This window comes from Populus trichocarpa, chromosome 1, assembly GCF_000002775.5.
Source record: "Populus trichocarpa isolate Nisqually-1 chromosome 1, P.trichocarpa_v4.1, whole genome shotgun sequence".
NCBI lineage: Eukaryota > Viridiplantae > Streptophyta > Magnoliopsida > Malpighiales > Salicaceae > Populus > Populus trichocarpa.
The window spans coordinates 21,501,630-21,520,860 of record NC_037285.2 but is presented as its reverse complement, the minus strand read 5'-3'; the positions used below and the strand labels follow the sequence as shown (position 1 = coordinate 21,520,860).

Sequence of the window (19,231 nt, the reverse complement as noted above, 5' to 3'; positions counted from 1 at the left end):
TGGCCAAATATTTATGGATTTGAGGGATTTTTAAAAATTATTTTTGATATTAACAAATTAAAATGATTTAAAAATATTAAAAAAAATTAATTTAAAGCAAAAAATTTAAATATTTTCAAAAATATTTTTAAAATGTATAGATTAAAAAAAAGAAAAGAAAGAGAAGATGCTAGGCTTCGTGGTGGGTAGGGTATTTTTTAATTCAATGAAAAAATTGTAATGTTGATATATTACAAGGGTTTTTCAGTAGTTAAATAAAATATAATAGCATTTATTTATTTTTGGCACGCAAGCTTGATAATGTAAACCGCTACAAACATATAAACTTTATTATATTGTAAAGTGTAATTTTTAAAAGAATTGAAATAAAATGAAAAAATAAGTAAATTATAGGAGGCTTTTTGTAATTATCTCTTTTAAATAAAAATATAAGATAATTAAAGTAAATAATCACAAAAACTTAATGATTTAAATAAAGGAGTGAAAAATTTTATATGTAGAGGCGTAACTCTCGTTTCCTTAATAACTTATTTTCTGAAAAAGAATATCTTTTTCTTGTTAAAAAAAACTCATAATAATGTAAAATTCATAAGACTTTGAAAGATTTAAATTCTATAGAAGAGAAAATGCATTTATTAAGTTGAAAGCCTCATTCTTTATCTTCTTCATTTTTATGAAAAATATATTTTTTATTATCAATGTTTTTTTAATAAAAATCCAAGATAATTAAAATAAATATTCACAATAATTTAAATAAAAGAGTGAAATTTTCATTTATAGAGGCAAAACTCTCATTTTTTTTGTTAACTTTTTTTCTTCTCACCAGGAAAAAAACCTCTCAAACATCCTAGAATTCTAAATCACTTCATTTCATCCCCCAAAATATCCTAAAATTACTTTAAAAAATTAAAACTCAAAATGGATCTAAAAACCTTAACAAGCCCTGATTTTTTCTTTTCTTCCGACATCTTTGATGAGCAAAACCTCCATAAAATTTTTTTGTAGCTAAAATGTGTTCGTCTGAACTCTTTCTCTCTCCTTGTTATTCTCTGACGACTTTCTTTTTAATCTCTCATAGTCCATGGATTGAAAAGCCATGAAAATATAGTTTGAGGAATGAGATGTAAATCCATAAAATTTCAGGGACCAAATAATAAATAATAAAAATACAGTGACTATATTCATTTTCTTCACGACACGTGAGCAGTGGATACATCTCAGGTGCTACAAGGAAACACTGTTTTGATTTAGTGTTTTTTTTTTTTAATGTTTATATTTATAATTATAATGTGGTCTCCCTTTTAACACCATAAGGGCAGCCACTCTTCACTCCTCACCACCTCAAGTGCATATCCCAATGGGCTCTGATATAATACTTCAGCCTTTAAAATGGCTGTTGGGTAAGTAAGTATATGTTTTTTAAGAATAAAAATTGTTTTTTTTTATATATTAAAATAATATTTTTTATTTTTAAAAAATTATTTTTAATATTATTACATCAAACGATCTGAAAACATTAAAAAAAATTAATTAAAAGTAAAAAATCAAATAAAAAAATTTTTAAAACACAAAAACAAACGTGCTCTAATCATCAACTCGCTAGGTCGAAAAAAAAAGAATGACGGGACCTATTTTCCTCACTGTCCTGCGTAGCCATGGAGATAAATTTCCATATATAATTCATATAAATCTTGGCATTTTTTTAGTTTAACGTGGGTGTCCGAGTCAGCTTGCACGCACCTCGACTAATCCCACGGGCCCTGAAGTTAACGACTGTGTAAGCCTCCAGTGGCCATCATATGAGCAACTACAAGACTCGAACTTGAAACCGCAGAGGAAGCCAACCTCAAACTCTTATTTAATATCAATGGTTTTGGATCCAAGGACATTAGAGAGCATGCCATCAACAAATTAAGAGATAAAAAGATATGGCAACAATAATTTAAAAGGTCAAATAAAGTGGAAAGTGTACTGTGCTAATGAAATTAGATGTGAGAGCAAGGTATCTGGATTTGGTTAGGCTTATAAGCAAGGAACCCTTTCTGAGTTGTCTATGAATATTGCAGATTCACTTGTGATCTCTGCCACACGCATTCTCCCAGATAGTTAATTATCGTATATATAAAAGCATCTCTTCCATTGTCTCAAGCTTGTCACCCACTAAGAAGATATCGTCTTGAGATGGCCCAGAATCCAAGGGTACATGATCTTCTTCTTCTACTCGTGCCCCTGTCAGTGCTCGTTCTCATGAATATTACTGTTGCAGCAGGTAACATTCTCTACTCATGCCGTAACTATCATCAGTTTCTGTAACGTTGTTTTGTGTGTTTAGTTTAAGTTATGATGATGGGCAGGGCAAAACGCATCCACAAATGCAAAACCTTTCACGTTAGTTAATAACTGCAAAGAGATGATATGGCCTGGAATAATAACAAAAGGTGACAGCAATCGTGGTGAAGGTTTTGCTCTCAAACCAGGCCAAACCGCCATCTACAATGCCACGGTCGGATGGAGTGGCCGGATATGGGCACGCACCGGTTGTAATTTTGACAAGACCGGCACTGGAACATGCCAGACTGGTAGCTGTGGCACCTCCCTGAATTGCACAGGTCCAAGCAACCCGCCCAACACCATTGCCGAATTCACTCTCGGTGATGATGTTGATTTCTACGATCTTAGCCTTGTGGATGGTTATAATTTGCCTATAGTTATTTCTCCTATTAATGGCAAGGGAAATTGTAGCATTGCTGGTTGCGAAGGAGACCTGAGACAGAATTGCTCGTCTGAACTGGCTGTTAAGTCCAATGGGAAGGTCATTGCTTGCCGGAGCGCTTGTAATGCATTCAACACCGATGAATATTGCTGTCGGGGAGCGTTTGCAGATCCTGCTGCATGTCAGCCAAGTAACTATTCCAGGAGTTTTAAACAAGTATGCCCTGCAGCATCCAGTTATGCATTTGACGACCGAGCAAGCATCATAACATGCTCTGCATCAGAATACATCATCATCTTTTGTGCCTCGAGGTGAGCAGCTCGCATATTTGATGCCCCTTTTGATAGAACAAAAAAAGATTGCAAATCAAGCAAGAAAATATACAAAAGCGTATGAACAATATTCTGACCGACTAACTACTTGTTTGTGATTCCAGGAATCAAAGCGTGTGCTCTTATCACGACAAGAAGCTTGTTTGCAATACATCAACTGGTTCGACCGCACCTCCCCTGGACCTAGGAGGATGGATTCGGATGCTGTCACTGTCTATGTTATTTATTTTAAAAATGAAGTTCTAGCAATTTCTGTACAAGGCCAACTTATGGGTTGGTCGCTAATGATTTGCAGCTCAACTCAATTAATATTAGTGTCCCCTCTCTTCCAAGAGTTCTCGAGTTTGAACCTCTCCTTTGTTAAAAAAAAAAAAAAATTGTTTGTTTATCAGTTTAAAATTGCCCCATTTTCATCTAGAAAATGGTGTTTTTCATGTGTATCATATATATATATATATATATATATATATATATATATATATAAGAAAAGAATAGGAACAGATGTTAATCAGCTCGTAACCAAGACCAAGATGTAACCAGTGGAAAAGTTTTTTATTCATCACTACCTGGGCATTTCGATCGTTTAACTTCATTGGCAAGGATGCATTGGCATTGAGGGCATTTAGGGAGAATCAACAGTTTACATGCTGAACCATGTTAAGAGGAATGAGTTGTACAAATTCCCTGAACAAGATTCTGAATTGCTTCCATTAATGTCTTCCAGTCCACTCGATAATGGACCAGCAGGCTGCAGGTGGCTTTTTCATTATAGCCATTTGCCATCCTATATACATGATTACCTCTACGCTTGCCACTACTATAGCTTCTTTTTTGTCTGCTCATCTATTTTCTTCTGTTGATTACCTTGTGTAGAGACATTACTTTCAAAAGGTAATACGGCTACGGGAGCTGCAGGTACCGTGTCCCAACGCTCCTTCAGAAAGGTAACAAACTTCTTAGCCATTTCCCTCCGGAACTCGAGCTCCCGAGTGAAGAGATCAAAGATAAGACAAGCAGCAACATACTTGAATGGGACAAAAAGCAGAATGGCAGCGGAAGAAAATAGCACCAGAGCAACCTCAGTAGTTATCTGATACAGTTTCATATTAGTAAGTCAGATATTCATCACCATATAGAAACTGAAACACAAAATTCAAACTATCAACGATTTTTTGAGCAACTCTAATCTCCAATAAGTTACAGTTTTAGTACATGGAATAAGAGAAGACTAAGATTAAAAGCGAAAAACCAACTCATCTCAAACATGGAATGCCAGAACTGCTAACATTTTTTGTTATATATTTAATTGTTTCGCAGCGTATTTGATATTGGTTATTGAGGTGTTTGATCATACAAAACCAATTTCATATTCAAAATGAATGATATCAAAACATGGTTTGCACTCCCTTTTCTCTGTGATAAAAATACAATTTTCATGTGTCTGCTTTCTTTGTGATAAATACTATTTTCTAAAAAGTTTGTGTAGAGTTAGTCTACAAACTCACCCATAGACTAGGCCAAGAGAGACAAGGCACGCGGATAAAAAAATCAATGGTCCCACATGATGATACATGATTTTGTTCATGTGTCTTGTCTCTAATGGCCTAGTTCTTGGGTGAGATAGTAGACTGGGTCTACACAACAACCATTCTCTTTGATTCTAGGTTTCCACAAAGAAGAATTATATTTAGAAGTCACATCATGCTAAAACTAACACGCCTTGTGTTTGCATATTTCAGGAGTCATTACAACATACCTGAGGATAACCTGCAAGAACAATCGTGCGTATTTTTAGAAGAGTGACATTCATATTCTGGAGATAATTTTCCACATCCTGCATAGCATCTCTTAGAGCTATGATCTTTTGAATAGTATTTGATGGTGGTTGATCACGGATAGTAACTTTTCCAAACAATCTCCCCAAGCGTCCTTGATCCTTGAGCCTCTTCAATGTCAGCATCGCAGCTGCTAAAACCATCAGCATCATCGGAAATATATAGGGGAGCAAATTTCTGAAAAGATGGTCACTATCTAAGCTTAGATTTTAAACATAAAATGGAAAGTTTAATTGCTTAAAAAGTAAACAAGAACAGAGCAAAGTTCCAAGTATCATCTTCTGGTTCAGAATACCAATCAAACGTAGCTTTTGTTATTGCAACAGAGAATAATTTTGCAAGCAACTTAATACTCAAATCTTGCTGGCACAATCTGAAAACATGTGATGACAAGATGAACAAAATAAGGTTCAACAACATCATGGTACTGATGCAAGAAAGATAGAGATGACATGGAACATATGGTAGTTTTAGTTATGGACTAGATAAACAAAGCAAAATCCAAGAAGTCTGGTCGTGTCAAAGTTTTCTTCTGATATTCAACCACGATCAACCATTGGTCATAATTGGTCATAAAAAACCAAGATCAAAGTTTCCTCTACATAATCGACCACGATTGACCATCAATCATAATCGACCAAGATCCAGTTGTGAATTGTATTTATTTTATTGCTAGTTAAGTTCCAAAGTTTTAATTTGATTTTCCTAGTTTGGAGCAGAGTTTTATTTTATTTAGGTTTTTCCTGTTTAGATTTTACTAATTAAAAAGGGATGGTTTAGGCTATTATATAAACAACCTCAAGTATTATTTTATGGCAGAGATTAAGATTAATACTATTGGCTTCATAAATTTCTTCAGAATTTAGAGTTCAGAATTTTCTCTACGGTCCCTAGGGCTTGAGAACCCTTAAATTTTCCACTGTACTTCATGTCAATAGATGCAACAATAAACAACAATTCTAAATATGAGAAATTGGTTCAATGAAAAAAACTAAAAATTGATTATCAAAGGAGAAATAGTTTCAGACATAAAAATTTTAGAAGCCATTAAATAAAATTAAAAAATGTTATGCATTTGATTTTGATGCAGTCATAGTATTAAAACTAAATAATTCTCATACATAAGTTTTTCAAGTAATGGATCTACCTGAAAATAATTAAATATGAGAATGCAAGAAAAGAGATGGTCAGATGTGGCTCTTCCCAGCGTCGTAGTCTTTCAAAGTTCTTAGCAATCACAGTCAAAGGAAGCATCAGTTCCTACAAAAGGAAAAAAAAATGCAATTCTAGTTCAACTCACAATTTCATTAACCAAAAATTGATGTTACTGAAAAAACAAAATGAGATAACACTACATTTCAGTCTTCTTGGTACTTGGATTAAATGAACATTTTGTCTCTCAACCTTGCTCTTGATCTCCAAAAATGGCAATCTCATACTTCCAAAATTTGTGCATATCACGTAAAAGATGCTAAAAGAAAGAAAAAAGGAATCCAAGGCCAGGTAGGGAAGAAAAGAGAAATATTTTGGTCAGAACAGAATTTGACAGCCGCAATCTTGGGTCATATGGTCTAGCTGCCTAGACAAGAATACGAGTATACATTTAATTTTCATCATCATGAACGGGATCACCTCTGAATTGAGCCATTGTTGCTAAAAAGGTTAAAATTAACACGCCAACAATATAACATTAAAGAAATATCAATCCACTGTTTCAATTCATAAAAATGGTTGTTTTATAATTGTCAATTCCCTGTGTAACTTAGGTCAATCTAGAAGAGAAAACAACTCATGGAAGTGCAAAACCATGTTTTCTCACAGCATGCCCAACCAAACGATACAGGTTACAGGGTTATCCAACAGCTGGCTTGTCAAAAGTGCAGTGAAGTAATCCAGAAAATGGGAAAAACCATGTAGAAAAGAAGCAGAAAATAGAAAAGCAATAAACAGTCAAACCTTGAAAAGGTCAATGTTACTCGGTATCCCCTTAAGTGTTGCAGCGTCAATTGTTGCTTGAGTTATTTCAACCAACTGGCACTTTTCTTTGCATGTCATTGCTGCTCTCTCTATAAGAGTCACATCTGCCACAACGAGATTTTTACTCAATACCATCCCTTGATTTATTGAGGAATTCTTCCAGAAATTGATGGAAGCACTAGATTCCCAGGATGGAGACCTCTTCCACTTCTGTAAGTAAACACTTCCGTCAATGTCATAAACATGATTACTAATTTCCAGTACCTCTTCAGAAGGACCTGCCACTTGAGATGGTCGATAATCTGTATCGGTGTACTTTTTAACTAATGCTCCACCCCAATAATTTACAGCTAGAGTTTGGTAAACAATGTCACCATAGGGTACATTTTGCAAATATGAGAACTGAACAAGTTTGATGGGATCATCCAGCAACTTCTTTGTAAATTGAAGGGCCTGAAGTCTAGCAATACTATTAATGGCACTGGTGGTAGCCCTTTCCTTCCCTTTTTGGGCACCATACACTTGATTTATTGATTGATCACCCTCCTCAGGTCCAAACTCACAAATGAACTTGTGTAAAGAGATTACTTCATTGATGAATGCATGCCATACATCTCTTCTCAATTCACCTCCCAGGTCAACAAATTCTAGCACCCATGTCTCTGATCTGAAGAAAATCTCCATATTTGCTTAATAATGAGTTATCATGTTACATAGATCAACCAGACAGGATTTCATGAGATTGTATCTTATGTAGATCAATGAGACAGAACCTAAGCAACTCAAGTCAAATACAGCAAGAAGACGGAAGACAGGAGAATGAAACGAAAATAATAGTCGTGTGGTGCGACTTAAGAGATACTAGCATTCAAAAACACAATCCATGTAGCATAAACATGAACAAAGTAGCATATTCAAGTTAGGATGCATTCATTTTTCCATTTAGTCCCTTTGTTTCCATGAGAGCTTTTTAGACCAACAATAAAGATAAATCACTTGGCAAAGCTTTCAAAAATCATCAGTCATGTGACTGTTTTTTGAGTTACTATAAATACAAAAGTTGCAGAAATGCAAACATTGTCTCACACAGGGTAAATAAATTAGCAACAAAGTGTGGAAAATATTCATTGCTTTCTCCAAAAAAAGGTTTTAAAAACCAATAAGCTCACACAACCATAGAGTTTGCCCAGAAGTCATGGTTAGTAATGCCATTCAAAGAGAAAGTTAGAAGTTACATATTTTAAAGGAACAGAATTCCCTGATTGGATTAGCTCTCTCTTTAATAGTATATTATGTCTTATGAATGAAGAGTAAGGTCTGCAAATATGAAATTATGAGGTTAGCTAAGAATTGGTGGTATCAAGTTGAGCATGACTTGGAAAGATTAGGACAAAACCTATTACTACTTGGAAGGGGATGAAAGCCAAGCTTATAGAGAAGTGAATGCGGACCAATTATTTACAAAGATGCAAGAAAATTTACAACAGGGTAGCTTGCTAAAAGCTATATAAGTGGCAAATTTTGACGCATTGAAGTTTAGGAAACAAGAGGAACAATCAAAACAGCAGCTGCAACAAGAAGCAAGTCAGCAGCTTTTAGAAGCACAAAACATCTCAAAACTGGTAGCAAACCCTGCGCTGTCATTCAGCCTGAATAACAAGTTGAAGAACAAGTTCAGCAACCTAGTGCCATAAAAGGAAGGTAAAAACAAAATAATGGGAGACTGGAAGAACTGGAGAAATTTCAGTAAATAGAAACTGACAATAAGCATGCAGGAAAGAGATCGAAGAGACAATTAAAGGAAGAGGTCAAAGAGATCATTACAAGTCTGCCAAAGACGTTGGAAATCATGAAGGAACAAGAGCACAGCATTTTGGATGCTCAAGACAGAGAAAGCAAATTGTACAAGTCAATTCAATTGACATCATTGTTCTAAACAAGTTTGACGATTCAATTGTAGAGAAAAGCAGCATGCATTCCTCATTGTCTCTACTTGTGGCAAAAGGTTGGTATCAAGTTCAGGGGAGTGGCTTCAAGTGACAGGTCAAAGCGTGGAAGGGGTAGTTTTTGCTATTTCGATTCTACAAAAAACTCTAGGTCGAGCTTTCTCTAATCAGTGGAGAATGGTGCAGAAAACAAAAGGATTAGAAAACAAAATCCATGGGTAGTTTTGCAGATTCAGGTTTGCAGGGGTATCTGTGATTTTAATATTTGCTGGAAATTATCTAGATCTAGGTTATATTTTCTAATTAGAAATGTACTAGTCCTAAAGTATTAGGATTTGTTAAGTTTTTCCTATCTTAAATAGGACTGTCAGTATCTTCTTGCATAGGAAGCTAAGTCCTTGTTTGACTAGGAGTATTCAGAAATCTATATAAATGTATGCAAAATCATTCAATAAAGAATCAGAGTTTATGAATAAAATTTCCAGCAGTTGTGCTTTGTGAACGAGCGATACACTCTCTCTTAGATGTGACTCCTAAGAAGAACCATGGGTATGAAGGTTTTTACATGTAATCCTAGAAATCTTCCTTACATCCTTCTACAGTTTCCAACAAACAACACTTCAACCTCCATTGAACTCCTATACATTACCATATTCATAACAAATCAATCCTATAACCGTTAGATATCAAAAGATCAACCCAAACCCCTATTCACGTTAGTGTTCACAGCCTCCTAAAACAGTCCCCAGACAGCCCCTAAGTTGTCCTGCGTCATTGGAACTAATCGAAAACCTGAATTGTGTTCTTGTCTACTTCGATTACATTTAATGTTTTCTTGCTTTTTCTTCTCTCTCCCTGAATTCTCGTTCTTTGACATGTGCTCCAAAAGGGTATAGTTTCATCCTACAAGGTTATCAGTAAAGTTTTTATGCAAGACAACAACATTAGCAGTTAAATCCCTGGCATGCAGACATAATGTTTATTGATTTTGAAATTCTGAATCATTTCTCTGCTTCATTTCATCATAACAACATGAAATGTTGCCTTTAATGATTGCAAATGTGGGCTTGTTCCACCATAACATAACAAGATTAAATGACAAATGATGGATGGAAAATAGAGAATCAAACATGGACACTGCAGAAAAATCTTCAGAAAACAGGGACAAAATGGCAAAAAGACTAACCCCCAAGCTGGCGTGAAGATTAGAAGAAAGAAAAGAGCAAGAAAGCCAAAATGCTGCCTCTAAGCAACAGAGATTTGCTTAGACAAATGTATTAATTACAGCAAGCTGATAAAAACACAAGATAGCAGTCCTTGTTTATGAATGAAAACTTCAAAGCATGAACCACACCTAAATAATTAAACACAAGAGACAGGTTTGGAGAAGCTTACTCACTTAGGACCAGATGAAATGGAAACTGCAGAATCAAAAAGTACAACACCAAAAGGTCCAACTTTTGTTTTCTCCACCTGCATTTTGTCTGTTGTAAGATCGAGCCTAGTAGAATCTTTCTTCCCCCGTAAGTCAAATGCCTACATAAGACATGATAAGGTAAATAATAATGCACAAAAAAAACAGATCACCACAGCATATATAGAGCTGTAAAAATTTCATTACTCTGCACATTAGTACTATAAAATCCATTTCAAGAGTAAAAAAAAAAGATTCTAAATGAAAATTTTAATCAGGTAAGGACTCTCTTTGTCGGGTACAAAATCATTTTTACCAAGTAATGATACAAACAAGCACCAAGCATCTAAAGATGTTATTATTTCCTAGGTATAAATTAAAATTTTGATTTCCGACGTTAGTAAATGTGTTAGACGATGGCTAATAGCATCATTAGTTCATAGCTGTCAAGCAATAGAAGACAGATGTGACACACTTCCTATGCACAAAAATCTAGGGATGTTAACATCCAAAGAATGCAGAATCATGGAACAAGTAAGAGTAGAAAGGACAAAACAAAAACAAATAAAATTTACTTGACACTAGCAGCATAAGTAAAATTTAAATTTCTAACTGCAATGCTACATCTTAACATAAGAATACATGCGGCTCAAACAGAGATAAAGAAGGGGGCATGGAGAAGAGGCAATCAATAAGGAATAGAATAGAACTAGAGATCCCATCACACATACAAGATTAGCATATTTCCTTTCACATTGTTATGCCCCTTTGTCAACGTGAAGGCACCACATTTATCTTAAATTAATCACCCATACCTATCTCTAATGTTTCGAGAGAATGACACCCATAGTCACATACTTTCTATGCTCTTTGAGATTCCCATTTCAATACATGAGAGGACATAATTTAAGCATATGAAACTAAAACTGCATCCAAGTTTATAAAATTGCACTTCCAGTAGCATAATTTATTTCAGTGCTTATTGTAGAGAATTAGTGGTAGACATTGCTGTAGGAATTTACATCATGTTCTTGAAATTTATGCCATCATAAACCAAACATGCCGTTGTTAATTCTAAAAAAATCAAGTACCCCATAAGATATGGATGATGCTAATATGGAAACCAATTATAGTAATAGTTAGGGATCTTATTATAAGAAATTCTTGTATAGTACTGAGCTTTTTGAGCTGGATCAAATTCAATTAAACTTATCTTCTCAAGTTGAAAGAAATTATCCAAATCTAACCAGTGATCCAAAATGAAGAAAACTAAAATCTCATGGGGAATCATAAGTAGCAAGCATCAAGCAGTGACAAACCAAAACCAGAGTTTTGAAGTGCATGCTTTAAGTGATGTTGAACAGTTTGGTAAGTCAAGACTTGAACCAATTGTCACAACAATAAATTTATTTCTTAATAATCAGCCACTAATCAGAAATCTAACTGCAAATATGATAACTTGAATATGATGTCTAAATGAACATGTAGACTCCTGCATTAGTCAAAGAAATGCTTCAGAACAGAAACATTTGAAAATGTTTTCAGTAGAAAGGCTTTAATTATCGACAGAAACTGTTAGTGGGAGGAAGATGTTGGAGATTGTTTATGATATATTAACCACCAAATGCATTGGGGATTTTTATTATGTAAGTGAAACGCCAAACTTGAACATAAAATCACGAGGCATGATGGAAATAATAAGAACATGTACCTCAAAATAGAGTGCCTTATCAGTTAATATAACTTTCCCAGGCCATGCCATGTTATTCTCCCACTTGACAACAGGCCGCTTCTTGCTAGAGCCGATGCATAAGATTTTCTCATCTGAAATCCAAGTGGATTCACGAGTCCCATATGATTTCCGTGCTCCATGAACTCTACACTAAAATCAGTAGGAACAGTCCAGAATTCATGAAAAATCATTTCATGCATGAAATAACTATGCACAGAAAGATAACTAGCATACGTTATGTTAAATACAATTTTATTAGAGGTAACCAGCCAAACTCCACAATGTAGAGGCTTAAAGAATAGTATGGGAAAGGACAAAACAAAAGCAAACACTTCCCTTAAGCTGCAGCTGCAGCTGCCTAACAGTGACCAAAGATACTGTGCAAATGATGCCAGTGATGCATTCTACTTCTGAACAAGTGCCCTGTATACAGACATAATCTTGCCAACTATAAAATATATCAGGTCATAAGAGGAGAGAATAGGAAAGGATAGAAGAGAAGTGAGGCACCAGGGTGTATGAGGCAGGACAGATTTGAACTTCTATCTTACAGGTGCTTCATTGTGGATTAGAGCTTGGAACATAGGGGATCTAAGGGTATAGATTAAGGAATAAAGGAGTTTAAACCGAGTTTATTTCATGGAAAATGTCAAAATATTTGTGGGGAAAATATTTTATGGGGAATTACCAACTCACAACATCTCACTAACACCACCACCTAACAATGTCAATCACTACTACTACCGCCACTTTCCATGGCTGCTAGCACCATCATCTTGTTACCAATATAATTGCTTGTCACCAACATTGTTGTCGCCGCCACTTTTATCATCAACATAACCACCACCGCTACCACTGCAACCACCTAAGCTATCTTTTTCATTCCACGCTAACGGCACGGAAAAGAAAGATCTTCAAATCCATTTTTAGTAGATAGAATCTCATATCAGGTTCAACAATGCAATCTGATTTCAGCTCAAACAAACCACCATTACCTTCACCATCATCAACACCATTACTCCACCACTTATGATGCCACAACCACCGCCACCCCCACCCCTTAGCCACTTGTCATCACTATCTCATCCTCAACATCTATTTTCCTTATACAACAATATCAGAAAGTAATCCTCAACTAGTTTTCATTAACACAGCCAAACAATAGAAAAAACTTTACAGTGAAACAAACACACCCTTAGAGTTTGTAAATTTCAATAAGGAATCAACATAAAAAGCTACATGAATCACACTAGTAGGTTTTCTAAGAGTCTCACCAAGAGGAAGGAAAACATAAGCATCACATCAAAGTTTTAAGAGCACCTAAGATAGACTGCATCAGGCACCTTGGAAAATTCAATCTGAAAATTAAGCATTACAAGCATTTGTATTTATAGACTCAAAATACTCATATAGCTTTAGGTTGGTGGATGTCGAACCCAACAAAGACTACTCTTAAATAAGAAAACCAAATATTCCTAATTAACCCAACTTAACTAAGGACTAACACCGCCTAAATTATAAAATAAAATCCTAATTCTAGGTAATTTCTAGCCAATCTAGTAATTACAAAATCACCCCTGAATTATACAATTCAATAAAACACAAAAAAACTAAAATATCATTGTATTTTATATCATAATCTCTGAAACTAATCAAGCTCCCCGCCCACCTCCTTACGTGTACATATAAGAACAGCTCCTGATCAAATAATAGTTTTAGCCAACCCATTATTTGTACCCTCACCAATTCCTCAAAAAACCTCCTCTATTATCAATTCGGTCAATTGAGCACTTGTAATTTTGATTTCAGCCAATTAAGTATAATTTACAAAAATCTGAAAAGAAACTACTCGGTGAGAAGGGAGGGGATGGGGGGTAATCATATTAGCAAGAATGAAAGTAAAGTTGATGATAATAACTCAAGTAGTGAAGAGGACTGCCTAGATGGTTGAGATAAATTTTCAATTTCAGAAAATCATATTTAATTGTACTACTTAATTGGTCGAAATCAAAAGTACAGGTGCTCAATTGACCAAATTGACAACAAAGGGTTTTTTTGGTGAATTGATAAAGAAACAAGGTGCAAATAATGGGTTTTAACCAAATTTTTCCGATGCACTATGCTAACTTGACTAGATATTGGCTACAAGAACCTCACTTTCTGCTTTAGTTAGCATACGTTCAATGCATTTATCAAGTCTTAGATCATGGCAGTTATATTACCATAATTGCCAGTGATCTCTCTATCTCAATGGACTCGAATTATGGATAGAAAGTCAAGTTCTTTGCTAACCATGCAGTAATATATAATTTTTAAACTTTAAAACATCATTTTTTTCACGTTGACCACAAACAATATAGTATTGATTGCTAAATAATTTCACGTGAGAAATATCAGAAATTATAAAGTACAGAGGTTATATCATCATAAGGGATATGATGAAACTCACTTGAGAAGTTCATCAACATATGTGACCCATGTTCCCAAAGAGATACCCTGTTGATCCCCAGCAAGCGCCCTGAAAAGATTGTGCACCGTGGAGCGATCAGCGATGCCTGAAATAGCAGGAGCAATACGTGCAAAAGCTTCTTCTCCAACAAGCATCCCCTTCAATGCCAGTACGAATGTGTTAAGGTTTTCAAACCATCATTCTCAACTGTAGTTAAAGATACTGAATGAGAAAAATTAACCTGGCAGCTTCTTAAAACTACAACCACAATTAAGTAGGTATAGAGTTTGATACATTCACAATGGATCAATTGTGGTTGTGAAAAGATGCAAGCAAACACTAAATAGTTGATTTGTGACGTTTCCTCCATTCATTTCTTTCCTTTTTATATTTTTAGTGATCATAGTGGTGTACAAGACATAGATAAATAGTGTACAAGCAAACACTAAAGCTTTTCACCTGTTCCGTGTAAATAAATCCCATATTATATATAGTGAGTACAAGTGAAAATTTTATTTCAGCTAGTCAATCCCAATTACATGCAATTAAAGACTAAATAAAATCCTCCCGTTGAAAATGAAGTACTCAAACCAAGCTTTAGGAACTTTATTCCATGTATGTAGTGAGGCCCAAAAAAACCCTTCAAATGATTGGTTAGCAAAATTAAACAGATTTAACGGACAAAATATTTGGGATTATTTAAGTGGTTCGACACATGGACTTTACAATAATTATTTAAAAAAATATTTTGGCCAGTATATTTACTAAATTGCATGGGGATGTTTGACCCCTTTTTTTTTCAGTGAAAAGAATAAGAAAGTAAATTCATTTTGAGCTGTACCCACTACTGAATTTCCACTGATTGTATAACGCTTTATCAAGACAAAATTTAGAACGAATTTCTATAGCTTTTATTAAGTGCAGTCTTCAATAAGACAATCTACAGTAGAATATTCATTTTCACAATAGATCATCTGCAATTCTCGGTGACATTTTGATTATTTCTCATAGGAAATTGAGAGAGTAAAAATATCATTTATACATCTCATATTCTTAACAAACAAAAAAATTCCTTTTTATAGGCTCCTATACAATAAGCCATTTTGATAGACACCCTTTATGGTGCCTTTGAATTGATTGATGACACCCCTTTTTCTGGGAAAAGAAAATATTAGTTTCAGTTTATTAACCATTATTTTGATGAATTATTTTATGACATTTGAAGGAAACATGTGATCTGCACGTGAGTTATAATGGAAATTTTGGATGGAACCTAATAGAGGAGGTCTATTCGCAATTTTCCAAAGAAAAGGATGTCAATCAATGTGAAAAAACCATGGAAGTATCTATCAAAATGACTTATGATACGAGAGTATTCGTATACATTTTCCCTTTTTAGATGTTACTTTAGTTTTCTTTCTTACAGAAATATTGTGCAATTTTTTTTCTTTTTTACTTATTAACTCAAGAGAAGAATTATTTTTTCATGTGATTCATTATTTAAACAAATATACCTTTGACCAAAAGTAAACACAAGTATCATAAATGTGCAGGATCAATGGCAAACTTAAAAAAAATATATTGTTAATGATTCTTGAACAGAAATGTGCAGGATCAAGTGTTCAAAGATCAATACCTACTATCACATTTTCATTTAAGAAAAAAGGTGATCATTTTTGGCCCCATAGGCCGATCGTTTCAATAAGTTCCCTCCCTTTTATTATCCAAATTTATATGACAAATGAAGTTGAATTTCAATGGCAAGATTTATTTTATCTTGGATAAGATTTGTTTTAAGCTTTTCTTATACTATTTTTTCCTCTGCCACAACGTTGATCATTTGTGCTAATAAAGATGAAACTAGGTCACTTGTACCCCATCTAAACATTGCCATACATCATAGTCCATTACTTTTTTTTTTCTGATCACGGGTTCCATAGCATTTTATATTTAAGAAATGCGCCAATTTCATAAATTCTTCATCACCCTCAATCAAGCCATAATAAATTCCAAAGGCACCAGCTTTTCACTTTTCATAGTGAACTACTTTAATGTGTTTAATCAAATTTAAGAACAAAAACTACGATGCCATGATAAAATTTAGAGTCCTGTATTCACGATGCTACAACTGTTCATTCAAGTATAAAGGGAATTTGAAAAAAAAAAAACCTGAAAAGAAGCTTTTTCAGAATCATTTTCTTTGCGGTAAGGATTCTCCCATGCATGCATTGTGATGAAAATTAGTCGCTGGAATGCTGGCTCCTGTAAACATATCAAGCTTGTCTCATGAAATGGAGTAAATAATGGTGCCCAATATCCAACTAGCTTTAAAGAAAAAAATTCAACCACAAGATGACTAAGTTCATATAGTTCAAAAACACAACCACATTAATGAACTTTTAGTAGAAGTCTGAAAATGCATTATTCTCAGAGTCAAAATACTACAAAGTATGACATGAATGTCGTCATAATCCTTCTAGGACCAAATCCAACAAATTTGCTTCAGTAAAGTAGCCTACACGTGAACTTATCACTGAGCCTTTCCAGACATATTCAAGAACCACTAAAATAAATAACGAGCATCAATACCAAGTTGGAATTATAGAACTTTAGGTACAATATCAAAGAGGTGTAACAGAAGGGGAAAGAAAGGACACCAATCATTAGAGAAAACAGCTTAAGATGGGAAATCATTTGGCAAACCCAAAATTAGAGACTAAATAAAAAACGATGTACACACTTTTGACAAAATAAGGTAATCACTAAAAATTGCTGATTTGAACAAAGTTCTTCACTAAAAATCTCATTATAAAGCAAACTACATCTTTTCATACTAAGTATTTTCTTTCCACTCCGTTACAAACTAACAAACCCACTTAACTAGTTTTTAGATAAAAGACAGCACAAAAGAATGGTAAATTACTTGTACCAAGTCCACAAACCTTGAGGCAGGGATGGATAGCAGAGTTATCCCTAGACAAGAACCTAAAACAGCAATACTCCACCAAATTACGTGCATCATTATTAACAGATTCATTGACAAGCGCTTTGAATATCTTCTGCGACTTGTACCCCGTCAATCCATTCATCCTGCAAAGCTTAGTTTTTCAATAGTCAAACCACAATTCCTTAATCAGTCAGATAGAAAGACAAGTTTACAGTTCCATACTGGAGAGTATAAAATGATCGAATATAACAATTCGGGAAAAGAATGAGTTTTTTGTGGTCACCTGCTAAATTGCTCAATAGATACAATAGCTGGTACTGAAAGAATCCCATTTGGTGTGCTGCTGTGAATAGTCTGCTCTGCCATAAATATTTCTTCAAGTTGTTGAGCATCAACTGTAGCTCCATTATCAGGCTTCCCACTATCACCAGACTTTACCCGTGGTGAAGTTAAAGTTAAAGTCACCCCATTCAAAAAGTTTTGGGTTTTTGAAAACCATGAATTCAATCTTTCTTGCACTGCATCTGTCAAGACATGACATAATAAGACAAAGCAAAAACTACTGAACCCTACTTAGCAACTGCCTAGGAACTTAAAGAAAGAAAGACAAGACAACGATTTTTTTTCTCAAACTAAGTAAAAATTAGTGCTTTCGATCAGGCAAAAAAAATCTCTCACTGGGATCAATGTCGTTGATCTTCCATTTGTCCCCTTGAAACTGACTGGCAACCTTAAACCTAGAGCTTCCAATCCTTGCAGAACAGCCAACCTTGTTGTACAAAAGGGAGCAAGAATTTGGGGGAGAAAATGTGACTTTGGAAAGCATTTTTGGATTTGGGTTTTAGCATGTAGCTTAGTCCCGTCGTTCCCTTTTTTTCTGTGTTTATGATAAAAAAAAATATCTATATATCTAAATGATAGAGAGAGAGAGAGAGAGAGAGAGAGTCAGGTAAAAGAATCTCAGCCTTGCATTTTCAAGAATCCATCTCCACCGCTGGTTGGCATAGAAATACTACTATATTTCTATATATATATATCTATATTAAAATATAATATTTTTTATCAAATATTAAATCTCACGTGTAGTACATGTGAATAATGGTCGGCAATTCCTTGTTGCTATCAGCTCCTGACTGACTGGCATCGGCAATGTGAATTCACACATTGCCGATTTTTATTTTTTTATTTATATAATTTTTTTTATCTTCTTACATTGATTTTATTTGAGAATAGTTTTGATGATTTGATCTAATAAGATCTTTTTATATACTGGTTTGTGTATTACACGCATCAATTTTTTTTTCTTTTTTATTTAATTTAGTTTTTTGATTAAGTTCAAAAATTAAATTTATCTCACATGATTCAAACCCTTTTTTGTTTATTCTCTCATTATCTAATAACTCTTTGATTTAGTCCTTATTATAATCCCACTCGAGCTCAAATAAGTTTCAAATGGGGAGAGTAGAATGGAAAGGAAAAAAAAAGACAAATCGTCGATCGGGTTAGCATATTATCCATGACCTGGTTTATAAATTTTACGGTTAACTTGGGTTGACCAAGGTTGATCCAAGATGTCATATTCTTAACATTAAAATAAAAAGAATGTTGTCCTGTATTTTTTTTTCAAGACAAGCTATATTTTCACGTTGCTTTTATACCAATCAAATCGATTAAGTCACGTCACAGAAACTCTTGTGCAATTTAATTTAAAGCTCTATCTTGCAAGGAATTAAGTCAAGAGGTTTCAATATCAATCCTCTTGTCTAGGTTTAATGATATTATCAAAGAGTTTCTCATGAACAGGTTGCACAATACTACTTTACATTCAACAAAACAATATCTTTTATAAAAAAAAATGTTTGGCCAACATTGCCTTCTGATTTTTT

The 19,231-nt window shown here is 34.3% G+C and overlaps 2 protein-coding genes across 4 annotated transcripts; one reads left to right on the top strand and one right to left on the bottom strand.

Annotated features, from left to right (window-relative positions):
* The first annotated feature begins 1,965 nt into the window (after window positions 1-1,965).
* Window positions 1,966-3,379, top strand: LOC18094904 (pathogenesis-related thaumatin-like protein 3.5). The gene is made up of 3 exons (XM_006369294.3): window positions 1,966-2,269; window positions 2,355-3,024; window positions 3,150-3,379. The coding sequence occupies exons 1-3, from the start codon at window positions 2,182-2,184 to the stop codon at window positions 3,289-3,291; spliced, it is 900 nt and encodes a 299-aa protein (XP_006369356.1). The 5' UTR covers window positions 1,966-2,181; the 3' UTR covers window positions 3,292-3,379.
* Window positions 3,380-3,578: 199 nt separating this feature from the next.
* Window positions 3,579-18,247, bottom strand: LOC7486681 (uncharacterized). 3 transcript variants are annotated; one of them, XM_024604106.2, is made up of 11 exons: window positions 18,024-18,247; window positions 17,629-17,869; window positions 17,341-17,488; window positions 16,568-16,660; window positions 14,399-14,556; window positions 11,929-12,094; window positions 10,203-10,339; window positions 6,837-7,524; window positions 6,028-6,140; window positions 4,802-5,057; window positions 3,579-4,135 (listed from the first exon to the last, which is right to left on the bottom strand). In XM_024604106.2, the coding sequence occupies exons 1-11, from the start codon at window positions 18,169-18,171 to the stop codon at window positions 3,863-3,865; spliced, it is 2,421 nt and encodes an 806-aa protein (XP_024459874.1). In that variant the 5' UTR covers window positions 18,172-18,247; the 3' UTR covers window positions 3,579-3,862. The 3 variants fall into 3 exon arrangements, with proteins under 3 accessions (XP_024459874.1, XP_024459881.1, XP_024459887.1); XM_024604113.2 differs by having other exon boundaries at window positions 17,629-17,863; XM_024604119.2 differs by lacking the exon at window positions 18,024-18,247 and having other exon boundaries at window positions 17,341-17,496; window positions 17,629-17,778.
* Between the last annotated feature and the right edge of the window lie 984 nt (window positions 18,248-19,231).

Excerpts from the sequence above, each read along its gene's own strand:
- LOC18094904 (XM_006369294.3), top strand. The coding sequence starts at position 2,182 with ATGGCCCAGAATCCAAGGGTACATGATCTTCTTCTTCTACTCGTGCCC. Across the intron at positions 2,270-2,354 it reads GAATATTACTGTTGCAGCAG|GGCAAAACGCATCCACAAAT; the intron begins GTAACATTCTCT and ends GATGATGGGCAG. Across the intron at positions 3,025-3,149 it reads ATCATCTTTTGTGCCTCGAG|GAATCAAAGCGTGTGCTCTT; the intron begins GTGAGCAGCTCG and ends TTGTGATTCCAG.
- LOC7486681 (XM_024604106.2), bottom strand. The coding sequence starts at position 18,171 with ATGCTTTCCAAAGTCACATTTTCTCCCCCAAATTCTTGCTCCCTTTTG. Across the intron at positions 17,870-18,023 it reads GATCAACGACATTGATCCCA|ATGCAGTGCAAGAAAGATTG; the intron begins GTGAGAGATTTT and ends ATGTCTTGACAG. Across the intron at positions 17,489-17,628 it reads TCTATTGAGCAATTTAGCAG|GATGAATGGATTGACGGGGT; the intron begins GTGACCACAAAA and ends TAAGCTTTGCAG.